At 55.4% G+C, this 11,960-nt stretch overlaps 1 protein-coding gene across 2 annotated transcripts in view; it reads right to left on the bottom strand.

The window, feature by feature from the left end:
- Positions 1-11,960, bottom strand: part of LOC127750024 (uncharacterized) — a 32,841-nt gene that overhangs the window by 1,334 nt on the left and 19,547 nt on the right. The window contains exons 3-6 of one of the 2 annotated variants that reach the window (XM_052270425.1): positions 11,716-11,954; positions 11,475-11,644; positions 11,207-11,411; positions 10,489-10,828 (exon numbers count right to left, since the gene is read on the bottom strand). In XM_052270425.1, coding sequence (XP_052126385.1) covers positions 10,622-10,828; positions 11,207-11,411; positions 11,475-11,644; positions 11,716-11,954 — 821 coding nt within the window. In that variant the 3' untranslated portion in view covers positions 10,489-10,621. Of the gene's footprint in view, positions 1-10,488; positions 10,829-11,206; positions 11,412-11,474; positions 11,645-11,715; positions 11,955-11,960 lie in introns of those variants that run through there. The other variant, XM_052270424.1, reaches the window with a different exon arrangement.

Here is an 11,960-nt window from a genome sequence, read left to right as displayed (position 1 = left end):
GAGAGAGAGAGAGAGAGAGAGAGAGAGAGAGAGGGAGAGGGAGAGAGAGAGAGAGAGAGATCGTGCTTTCGACATGAGCTATTAGCTGGAAGAGGGGAGGGATAAGTCGACTATATATGGCACATGGGAAGCAGCGGTAGCAGCAATAGCGCGTGTCATTTACAGAGTATATGTATTTCTTGTGTAAATGTGTCTCTCTACGTACGTGATGGAGAGAGGAATCAAGTGAGAGTGGTACCCACGAGTGGCACGTTCCAAGACGGCAGTACTGTACCGGGGGACGGGGTGGTGGCACAGGTACCTCGCTGAGGCTGTCGCCTGCACATTCCCTTTCCCCACCCCTCCTCCCCCGTGGCACCTCGCGCATGCATAGATAAAGAAAAATAAAAAAAGCTACATAACCTTCGCTGGCGTTGTAAACAGGCAGGAGGAGCACACACCATGCAAGCAGCCCCGGCCCCGCCACCATAAACACAAGGAGCGTTGCCAATTTACGAGGAGGAGCAAGAGGTGGAGATTTGATGGCGGGCGCGCGGGGACAAAATCCACACCAGGAGCTGCAGCGAGGACGGCGTCGGCCCCGCCCGGTGATAAAACAAGCGAATGTGCTCGGCGGGACCGGCCAGAGCCGGGTAGGTTCTCTCTCTCTCTCTCTCTCTCTCTCTCTCTCTCTCGCTCTCTCTCTCTCCCCGTCTCTCACTTGCTATCGCTTTAATCCTCAAAAGAGTGAGCGGTATACGAGACGAATAATGACACGTGGAGTTGCCCTACCCACCCTGCTGCTGCTCCCGCCGCTCCCCTTTCTACTTACCCTCCTGTACCGAACACTCCCGGGGGCCACGCCTCCACCGTATTCTAGACGCCAGGCACACACCTACACACCTACACACACGCGCGCACGAATACAATGCTCGGCTCCATTCCTTATTAAGTTGGTATTGCCGCATGCGGTCGGCCGGCAGGGGACTCAATGGGTTCAGACAATGGGGAGGCGAATGGACTACCGGGGGGCAAGAAAGGTGAGCAGAGGCCCCAAGAGCAGGCGCCAGGGTGGCCTGGCCTGGTTGGCGGGCGGGTGGGCCCGGGTGGGCCGACGCCCGCCCAGCGGGCGGGCCACCCAGCCCTCTGCGGGGGGCTGCCGGGAGGACCCTCTCCAGTGCGTAAATTTGAGCTTCAGACTAGACGACGAAGACCCTCCCCCTTATCCTTACTCCACACAAGACAAGCGGAAAGCGTCCAGAGCGCGGCGACTGCGGCTCCTCCCACAGTCCATCATCAGCGCAGCATTAAAGGCGCCATCAAGGAGCATACCGCGGAAACGAAAAGGCTTATGCTCCGCGGCGGAATAGCGTTTCAGGGGTGGCTGACCCCCGCGGCTTTACTTCTGGTGGGGCGTTTGAACCCCCAGGGGACAGGGCAAAGGGCGCACGCACGCGCAGGTGTTCTTGTGCACCGCTTTGTCATGCTAGTAGCGGGCTCCGGTCGGCCCGCCCCGCCGCCGCTCCCCTGGGGCCGCCACGCGCCGCCACGCCCCGCCGCACCCCACTCAGCCGCGCCATTAGGTAACGCAACACTACTGCCACATTAAGGGCGCAAAACATAATATAAATAATAATTGAGTAACAGGAACGCAGTGCGCGCCATATCAAATTGATGGAAATCTTAAAAAAAAAACTAGAAGACAACTTCGTGTCTAAAAACTGACAATTGACCACGCCAAGGCGAGGCCAGCTGATGTTTCGGCTGTCGTCAGACTACTACGCAGCTTCGTTTTAACAGCTCCGTTTTACATTTTCAACCAGTGGCCATAGAGGACGGATGATGTGGCTGCAACGGCAGGCCACACCTTGGCCACCTCCCTTGAGATAGTCGCCTCGTGCACCCCGACACCACCACAGCGCCCACCCGCGTGAAGACTTCGCACGGTCCATGAGTCATGGCGCCGTCGTCAAAGTTCCCAGGGAGGAATAAGTCTTTGCCACGGCAACGGGCGCGCCACCCTTATGGAGACCCCAGTCGCGACAGGTCGGACGGACGGTCTTCTGTAGAAGAGGGAAGGACAGGGGAAGGAGGAGGGGGAGAGAGAGAGAGACAGAAAAAAATGGGCCCGCCTTTCATGAGGCTCAAGTACATATAAAACATGACCCCTGCGCAGCGCGCGGCAGAGTCTCATATTTTGAGAGCCTTGCCGTGTTTCAGCGGCCGCAATAAATGGCTCGGCAACCATTACTTCCCTCCTAAATGGATGCGGGCAACGTTACGTTGCGCCCGTTACGGAGCCCCGGTCAGCGCCAAGAAGCACGGCGGGAGAGAGAGAGAGAGAGGGAGGGAGAAAGAGGGTAGGAGAGAGAGAGAGAGAGAGAGAGAGAGAGAGATGCGGCGAACGAGAGAAAGAGTCAGAGTTGTACTGTACAGCGTGTGTGGCGATGTAGCCGTCGAGACGAGCGGGGCGCGGGGTGGGGTGGAGAGAGGGGGGTTCATATTACACTCCATCAGACCGGCTCGGCCTGTCGGCGTAAACATACAAAACATTCGCCAGCATAGCAGCTTCGCCTTGTTACAGGGATGTAAAACGAGTCATTGCGCGCCGCCGAGAAGGAACCCGTTTTATCGGCAGACATGCAGCCTGCCGTCAGGAGAGCGACGGCAGAAAGAGATAAAGGAACAGAAGGCGCCGGAGAGGATGCGTCTGCTGAGCCAAGAGGCTGGCGGAAACTGCACGTGTGTGACTTTCCACTTCGGCACAGTCACATCAAGACAAGAACTATAAACAGTCGAAATTTGACAATAACCTGTAAGATTTAGCTAACATGTAAGGGTCTTTCCCACACTACGTAAATTTTAGCAAGGATGAAGGGTTGCAAACATTTTGGGGGCTCAAAAGAATCTAGATCATAATTGTATAGTCGATATAGACAACATGATATTTTTGTACCTCGCGTTTTCAATATTTTGAGGTCCGGTAGACTCATAATGATCGCACAATATTTGTATCCCTCCGAAAGGTCACGTAATATGGGGGGAGCGTCACACGACACCCTAAAGGCATTACCAGACAGGCGGGTACATTTCAAACATTTCCCGCCCCAAAAGTTTCAATAATCGCTGGCCAGCTCGGCGGCACACACAGCCGTTTAATCTTCGCGGCCCTCACTCGCAGCAGGCCGGTCCGTGGGCTGCTCCTGCCACTTTTGATTCTCGATGAATAATGATTTTTGCTGTTGTTTTTCCCTCCCTGCTGCTCCCGATCCTCCTCTATCCCTTTTGAATTTATAGCGCGAGCGCCCACAAATTTGCACTTGTCCCGACGACACATGAATCAGCTCGGGCAGGCCCGCCACTCACTGTACACGCGCTGTCGGCGCGCGCACGTATGGACCCACCGGCACCGGCCTGCCTGTTTTATGAATGGGGATTATCAGTGCCGAACCATTCGTCCTGTTGGGAAAACACAAACATGCCACGCAGACCAGACAGAGACACACACAGGCGCGCGCGCACACACACACCCACGCGCTCTTTGAATCAATGATGCCGGGCTGATTAATTTCAATAGAAATCACGGACAAAGATGAGCAAACATAACCGATTCCTCCAAAATGACCATTTGTGAAAACGATTTTAAACATTAAGTGAGAGGAAAAAAATGCGTTAAACACCGCACATTTTTTTAAAACTAAAATTTCGAAGCAAGAATTTGTCGTCTTGAACGAAAACAAAAAGCATGGTGTTTATGTTCACCAAACCTTTTTCTTTAGGAATCCGTCAGGAAATGTAAGCAAGCCGGCTTCCTGAAAACATCAGCTTAAGCTCCCGTTTTCGACGTGGGTACAGAGAGTCACGTGTAGGTTATTCGCGGGAAAACTTACTTTTCTGCGCAATTTTCATTTTTCTTTTGCCCTGCTTTTACCTGCCCCTGTCCACGTCGTCCGTGCACACGACTAAAACGAAAACACACACGTGCACACACACACGAGTAGGAATACGTGCAGCTGATCCAGGAACCTGATAATAAACGGTTCAACGTCGCTCCTGACAGTCCCTGGGCCCTGGGCTCGCCCCGGGCGGCGGAGGGCCCAGTGCCCTGGGCTGGCTAGGGCCCCGGTATGGTCCTGCATTCTACGCACGGGTGCGCCTCCCCCCCCCCCCTCCAGGACCACCAGGGGCACCGGGGCACCGGGGGCTCCTCAGCAAAGCAGCTCCGGGCGGCCACTGCCCCTACCTACCCCCTCACACACACCAACACACACGGGCCACTTAGTCGGTTTTAAAACGCTTTTCGACGCGCGCATGCGGAATTAAATAGAGCCGTAAATAAAATATATCGATCCTCCGCGCTAATGGCCAGCGGGGCGGGGCGGGGCTGCACGCCGCGGCGGCAGGCCGTGGAGTGGAGTAGCCAGATCCCGTGGGGGAGATCGAAATGGCATCAACAACTTGCTCCGGGCGTTCGAGGTCGCGCGCGCAGCAGTGCGGCGGGGCGTGGCGGGGCGTGGTCGTCGCTGGTCGGGCGGACAACTCACCCACCCCCGATCGCTCTACATGACAATGCCAAACGCACACAATTTATAAGCGATTTACATAGGGTCTCTACTATACGCCGGTGGCTATGCGGAATTCCCCCCCCCCCCCCAACCCACATTTTCACTTTTCGAACCGCCCACCCCTTTGCTGTTTGCGTTTCCACGCCATAAATGGGTTGGCACAGCGAGGTAGAGAGATAAAGCGAAAAAATATTTCAAAACGGCCAAAACGACTCGGCACGCTACCAACACCAGGCAACCACCAGCAGAGCACCAGGCTGGAACAAAAACGCAAACTCGCGATTCGAAGAAAAGAGAGAGAGATTGTAAACATTGCATTTTAATTTAGACCATCGCCAACGGTTTTTTCACAATGTGGTATCAGCAGATCTTTTTATGGTCAACGAGGTGACGATTTGGCAAGTTTGACGGGTGATAACAAATGGTCGTTGATGTGATCCACGAGAAGATTCCCCAAAGGAAACATAGACATCCGTTGGTCCATGAGGGAATAAAGGTGTAATTCAACCGAGCTGGGCCAATCGCCCCGCAGCGCCCGTTGCCTTCCCCACAAAAGCGTTAACATTTTGCCCGGAAACCATTGGAATCTCGGAAGGTTCCGGTGTAAAGGGATTCACCGCACGGGGGGACCACCACCACCCCGCCCCGGCACAGACAGACGGTGACCAACATATAATGAGAGGCTCAGGGGCGGCCACCATCGGGACCACCATCGGGACCACCATAGGAGGGGAGCGGAGGGCGCAGCACGGAGCCCAGCCACCGCCACCACCCCATCCCAGCGACGCAACCACGCATGGCTAAGCCGCTGTGGGGCCACAGATGGACAATGAGGACTCAACCCTATCCTTCCCGTGTGTGTGTGTGTGTGTGTGTGTGTGTGTGTGTGTGTGTGTGTGTGTATGTGAGAGAGAGAGAGGGAGGGAGAGGGAGAGAGAGAGGCCCGGAGGTCGTTAGACTGCCGCCTCCTCTTAACGCAGTGGATCCATCATGCGACCCCCCCATATGAGGCGTCGCGGCGCGTCATGCCATCATTAGGCAATTAGCGTTGGCACTGCACGCGGCACCGCGACACCGCCGCCCGCGCGGCCCGGCCACGCCGCGGTGCACAGCCCCGGCACGCCCCCGGCACAGCCCCCCGCCCCTGTAAAGTGAAACTGATGGCTTGCCACAGCAGCCCCTCTGCAGCCACCACGCCCCCCAGCTCGCCGCCGCGCCACCCTCGTCCCTCTCGTCGTCGCTCTTCCTTCCCCTCTTCATCCTTCTCTCTCTCTCTCTCTGCCGCGGGCTCCAACAAGTCCTGTTTCCTCCCCTAATGTGTACTGGAAATACAAAGTGCACGAACCCGCAACACCTGCTGGTGATGGAATTAATTCACACACAATGTGCGACAGCTTTAGATTTCACACGTCATGGAAGGGGATGCAGTAGAGAATAATTCATTGAATTATTGGATTGTTTAATTTTGAGAAATTTGTTACTTCAGGGGGTGTGATTAAGTTGTTCTGCACCTACAGCAAGGCAAGAGATAATTAATACCCACATCTACAGGCAGGCAGGTGTGCGACATTTGTAAAATGGGATTTTCAGTGTGCATGTCCCTTTCTGCCTTTCTAGCATCACTTTGGCGTGATGGAGAAGAGGGAGAGGGATAAGTGCTCCCACCCCTCGTCCCACCCACACCATCACCAACGAGATCACCAACCACGTCGGGGGCACCACCAACAAATCTCAACCAGACGACGCACAGTCAGCTCCAGATAGAATGCCTCGTCAGCCTGCGCGCATCGGCTAAATCACAGATTAAAACTTTTAAGTTGCCGCGCGCCCCACTCTCCTCTCCCGGCTGCCCCCTCCTCCCCCCGCATCCTTTTAAACTTCCCTAAAATGCCGCAGGGAAGCTCCGCCATGACAAATTATCAAGATGACTGTGCCGCTGTGCGGCCGCAGTCCAGCGGGCCGTGGAAACAATCGCCGGCCGAGATAAAACGCTCGACACAAAAAGCGGCGGCGGGTGGTGCCCCCCCCCCCTCTCCTTTCCCCTGTCATCGTGTGGGGACATTCATCACGGGCCTGCACCGTCAAGAGCGAAAATAAACAAAGCAGAAGCGAAAACACAAATCTGGTGTGAACACAGGGGGGCGAACGAGAAAACAAAAACTCTCGCTCCCGTATTGCCCTATTCGCGCAGTCATCTATCAAACACGATGCACCGCAAACTGGGGACGACAAGGTATTTTACCATTGGACGATAGAGAATAGTGTGCTCTGAGTGTTTCGCGATATTAGAATTAATCAATCACAAGCCAATGATGGAATAAATCATCAGAGGTGAATGCCAACACATGTTATCGACGGTACACATAACCGTCGTCTAGTTTCCCCAACAACACGGCTTTGCACCATATGCAACACAGCCTGCTACCCTGCATGCGCGTGCCTATGTATTTCTGCCAGAAAGTACAGTATGCCAGTAGCAAGGTCTAATGTCGAAGGAAGGACTGGGCATTGATCTCTCTCTTTCGCCTCACCCTCACCCGCTCTAACGCTTCTACCTACCAATCTCACTCACAGTGCAGACACCACAAACAACCGAACCCAAGCAGCAGCAGCAGCAGCAGCCAGCAGTCGCAGCAGCAGCATCAGCAGCAGCGCAATCAAAGGCTCAATCAGCTCCTGCGTCCGCTCGGCCGCGCGCCCAGCTCCGGCCCCTGCTCTGCTCACAATGGGACAATCATCGCCGACCGCAGGGGCGTTATCGCCACCGCCTCGCTGCAGCCGAAGCCACGCCAGAGCTGCGCGATCCGGACGCGCGCGGTGCTTTACATAAGGCCGGCCGGGCTGGCCGCCAGGACCAGGTGAGCTCAGGTGAGAGATAAGGAGAGAAGGGGACGTGTGCGAGCACCTCCCCTGCTGCAAAGGCCCTATGCCCTGGTCCGCTCTGCTCCAGCCGCACCCGGAAGCCCTCGGGAAGCATTCCGAGCCAACGAGTATGGTGTTTTCATATCCAAAGGGACCGGACCGCCGGCGGCTGCATACGGATGGCCCACGCAAAGTCCAGCGGCAGCAGCAGTGAGCGGCATGCACGCGGCTGCTGCTCCACATTGTATGCCCAGGGCCACACCACCGCCGCCGTACTGCTGCAGGAGGAGGCCGAGTGCTGGCCCAGGCCGAGCGCCGAGCCAGCGATGCCCCACACACGGCTTGATTTACTGGACGACCCTGGACACTTCTCCAGGGCCGCCAGGCCAGGATTGGCAAGAGGAGCCCCGTAATCCAGTTATCGCACCCGTGGGTCAGCACCAACCATCTCACCTTGCTGCGCGCGCTCTCTCCGCTCCCCCTTCCCCCTCCCCTCCTCTCGCTCGCACTCTCAGGGGAAGAGGGCACACGGCGCGAGCGCCACTAGACTCGCCCCCAATCAGGCGGATAACTGACCGAGCGGGGCGAGAGCGAATTAACCCCCGGCACTCACACGTACACACGCGCAGCGGCCGGGAACAAGGGGGCGGAGAAGGAGCGAGTCCGAGGAGTCTGGTCAGCTGCGGCCTGCCTTCATGGAGGACTCGACCAGCAGCGCGCGGTAGTTACCTGATGCTCGTTCCCTTTATCTTCTGCTCAGGCTCAAGGTAAGTTCTCCCCGCCTCGCCACGCCACCTGGCAGCGTCCCAAGAGTCTCCCAGCCGCCAGTCTGGCGGTCCGTCGTCTGTCTGCCCACCCACACGCCGGGCCCCTTCTTTCCCCCTTCCTCCCTGACAACGATTTCCCAAATTTTTACGGACTTTTTGCACGCCATTTTCCTCCGGCTCCTCCTTCCCCTTGGACTTAGGCGGCGGCCGCGCCGAGCCGCGGTGGAACTCTCCACATCCGTCTAGCAACACGCTGCCCATTTCTCAAAACGACCATCATCACGGGGGCGGTTAGGCGGAGGGCAGAGGGAGGGCGGGGAGGAGGGGGTCAGGTGGCAGTCAGCTCCTTTACGGCCAGCGATGACCCTCCTAACGTGGGGGAAGCGGCCGGCAGGAAGCGAAGGGCGGCGGGGGTAAAAGTTAAAGAGAAGGATTGGGGGAGAGTGCTGCAATCACACCCAGACTGCACCCTGCACACCGCTGCTATGGGGGCCGCTGGGCCTCGCCTCCCTTCAGGCCGTTTCTCACGTCGGTCCCAACGAAACACTGCTCCGGAGTGTGTACTCTGCTGGCAAACTGTTCTCAAAAACGAACTGTGAAAAAAATCTTCGTGGATTTACAACAATATACACAGTATACTTTTAATTTACCCGGTTGCAGTGTATTACGAATTGTAACTCTAGAACACACATCTTGGTACGTTTTCCTGTAACCTTGACAGGTATTTCTCAATGCTAATGCTCACCCTGAAAACAAAAGCGATAATGGATGGCCAGATATTACGATTTAAAAAAATAATTGATTGATGCTGTTAGAAAGATGAGCTGGGCGCCATTAGACGGGGACCGGCTATGCCGCCCAGTATGTGATTGAACAGCGGGTCCGGGGAGAGGGGAGGGGACCAGCATGTGGCTAACGAGAGTGCGGGGAGACAAATGGGCGCAATCACTGTCGGCGGGCGCATACCGACTAGCGCGGCACGCAAACAAACAAAAGTTTCTGCGCCGAGTAACTTTGCGCTGCTGCAGTGACCGCACACTGTGTGGTGTGTCGAGAGGCCGGAAGGCCGGACTGCACAATAAGTCCGACTGAAGCTCCGCTCCCCGTCCAGCAGCGTGTGCTCTCTCAATAACAACGCGTTGGACCCGGTCTCCTTATATACGTACTCCAGACTTGAGACAAGAGAAAAGTTAGGCACTTAAGAACACTGAGCTTCGTCGCCGAACACATGTGAAAATCGTTTGCATTGTAAAAGTAAAACATAGTAGTAACGTGAATTTCACCCCCACTAGCGTGTGACAAAGCATTAACCGCGAACCATCGAGACCGAAAGCAGTGCGGGCGCCCACTCTCTGCCGTACCCACATACACTAACTCCAAGTGTCCGCTGCCGCCCACTGCCGGAGCCGCGGCGTGAGCTCAAACGCGCCATTACCGTTGGCCGTGCAGACCAGAGGGTTCCTCCCTGGAGATCGGTTTCTGCGGATCGGTCTGCGGTTCCCAAGATCCAGCCAACCGCTCCCAGCAGCAGCAGCAGACGGTCTAGTCTGCCCTGTTACGCCCCGCCCGGTGAGGACCGCGCACATACATCTCTGGGGTGCGCCTCAATCCCCAGGGATTAGACGGCCCCGCCTAATCCCCCCCAGCAGCTGTATCCCAAGGAGTACAACGCCGCGCAGCACAGCAGCCTCCGGTAGATTTATCTACTCCGGACCACATAACGGCCGCCGCCATTTGAATTTAGCGTGCCCCTCCAGCCCCCGCCCCCGGAAGTGGAGGGCCGCCGCACACAAAGGGCGCTCTGCCGCCCCCGCTGATGCTCGAAAAAAAAAAAAATCGACACATGACGCACTTCCTCGCTAGCTCCCCCACCCCACAGATTCGCTGCAGCTCCACCCACATCGGCTCCAGCTCCGCTGCAAACTCAGCTACATCAGCCCCAGCTCGGCTACAGCTAGGCGCTCCAGCCTGCACGGCTTCAGCGACGCTGGAGTGAAGAGCGCGTGGAGCAACAGCAGAAACACGTACTCAAGTCGAGAGACCGCCGCCTGGCCTGGCCACCCGCTGGCCGTGCGGACTCAGCAGCACCGCCCACCCCGCTGTGCCAGCACCTACTACTTCATTAGCTAGCATGCCCCACAGCAAAGACAGGCAGATGCAGGGAACCTACCTTTATCACCATTCCCCTCCCTTAAAAACGTCAACACTTCGCGTAAACTGCAAAACGAACCCCTAAAAAAAGTAAATTATACATCCGCCTAAACTGAAGAAACACTTTAGTTTGTTGAATTCAGTTGGCAAATTCGTGTGAAAATGTTAGTCGTCTTTTGATTTTTTGTTCTTTGCGTAGTTGATTGTCAGTTGTTCAGTTTACAATTTAATGAAAATTAATCAAATTTCACTCCACGGTCATCTAGAGTATTAGAGTGTGTGACGCGTCGGATGTGTTCATTGCAGATATACTCGTCCAGCCAGCAGCCTGCGGACCAGTGCCGACCAGGGAGCGGACTGGCTTAGCCTGTGATGCACCAGCTCCCCGCAGAAAACCAGCGCGGCTAGGGCAAGGCCAGCGAAAAGGAGACCGCAGACGCCGAATACCAGAAAGAAGCCATTGCGGTCGACCGTGCGAAGGCGCTCGCGGTAATTCCTCGCCATCTGCAGACCGTAAAATGGTGCTGGACACTCGTCTTACCAAAATCAAAAAATACAAGGTCATGCCTTCCCCATGTGCACTGATAAATAAATTGTTAAACTGGCGTGCACATGCACGTGTTTAACAATTACTTAAGTGTTTGAAAGGATATTTGAATACTTCGAAGTGTTCAACAAAAAAAAATTGAACACTTTAATGTGCCGAAAGCTTCATAGCCAACCCTGGTGTGGAACACTTTGAAATGTTCAACTTTACTGTAAAACACGTTATATTATTCAAATACCCAGTCAAACACTTGAAAGTGTGCAACATAGTGTTGAGCGCGTGTATGTGCACGCTAGTTAAACACTTTATCTGTGTGGAGAGGCCTGTGGCTTTACAATTCGTGTCAGGTTCCTCTCTATGTCGATGAACGCCTTGATGTTGATCCCAAACTCGCGCGTCTTTGTCAGTGCGTCGTCGAGGGGCCTCCGAAGAGGTGAGCTCTTGTGGATTAAAAAACTGATGAAGAACGTAGCCAGGCTCTCGCTTCTTTTGAGAAGGCTCTTGAGTTGGTCGTCAACGAAATAACGCGGCGTCGAATACCTGCCAGACGCAAAGTCCATGGTATAAACTATTTCATGTGAATTTCACAACGTTTAAACGTACCACATTGAGACTTCCGACATGACGAGGCCCATATTCTCCGGGTCACTCTTAATTTCCGCGGAACAGTTTCTGAAGCTGTTGCAGGTCTCAAGTCGTGGGCCGATCTCTCGCGTGCCCTGGTTGTCCTCCTGTAGCAGGTAACTGGCTATGCCAAACAGGAACCCGACCCTCTGCGAACAGAGGCGACAGGGGTGTCAGAATGGGCACGAGTTTGAGCTATAACTCGGTCTCCCGGTCTCACCTTGACTTCTCGGAAGCTGCTGGGCCCAGGCTTGCTGATGTGATTGATAAAGGCCATGGAGAGGCTGGCGCGATAACCCGAGTTGAAGTGCATACAGAAGATGGTCCACAGGAAGACAAGAAACACAGTCTGCTTGCGCCTAGAAATAAGCTTGGGGTTGGGCTCGCTGTCAAATAGGACGCCGAGGAGAATAATAAGGCTGTCGAAACCGCCGGTGCCCATCGCCTGGAGGACGACAACTGCAA

This window comes from Frankliniella occidentalis, unplaced genomic scaffold (assembly GCF_000697945.3).
Source record: "Frankliniella occidentalis isolate FOCC.00 unplaced genomic scaffold, Focc_3.1 Scaffold123, whole genome shotgun sequence".
NCBI classification, from domain to species: Eukaryota; Metazoa; Arthropoda; class Insecta; order Thysanoptera; family Thripidae; genus Frankliniella; species Frankliniella occidentalis.
Note: the sequence above shows the minus strand (reverse complement) of the source record. Positions and strands in the feature narration are given on the sequence as shown.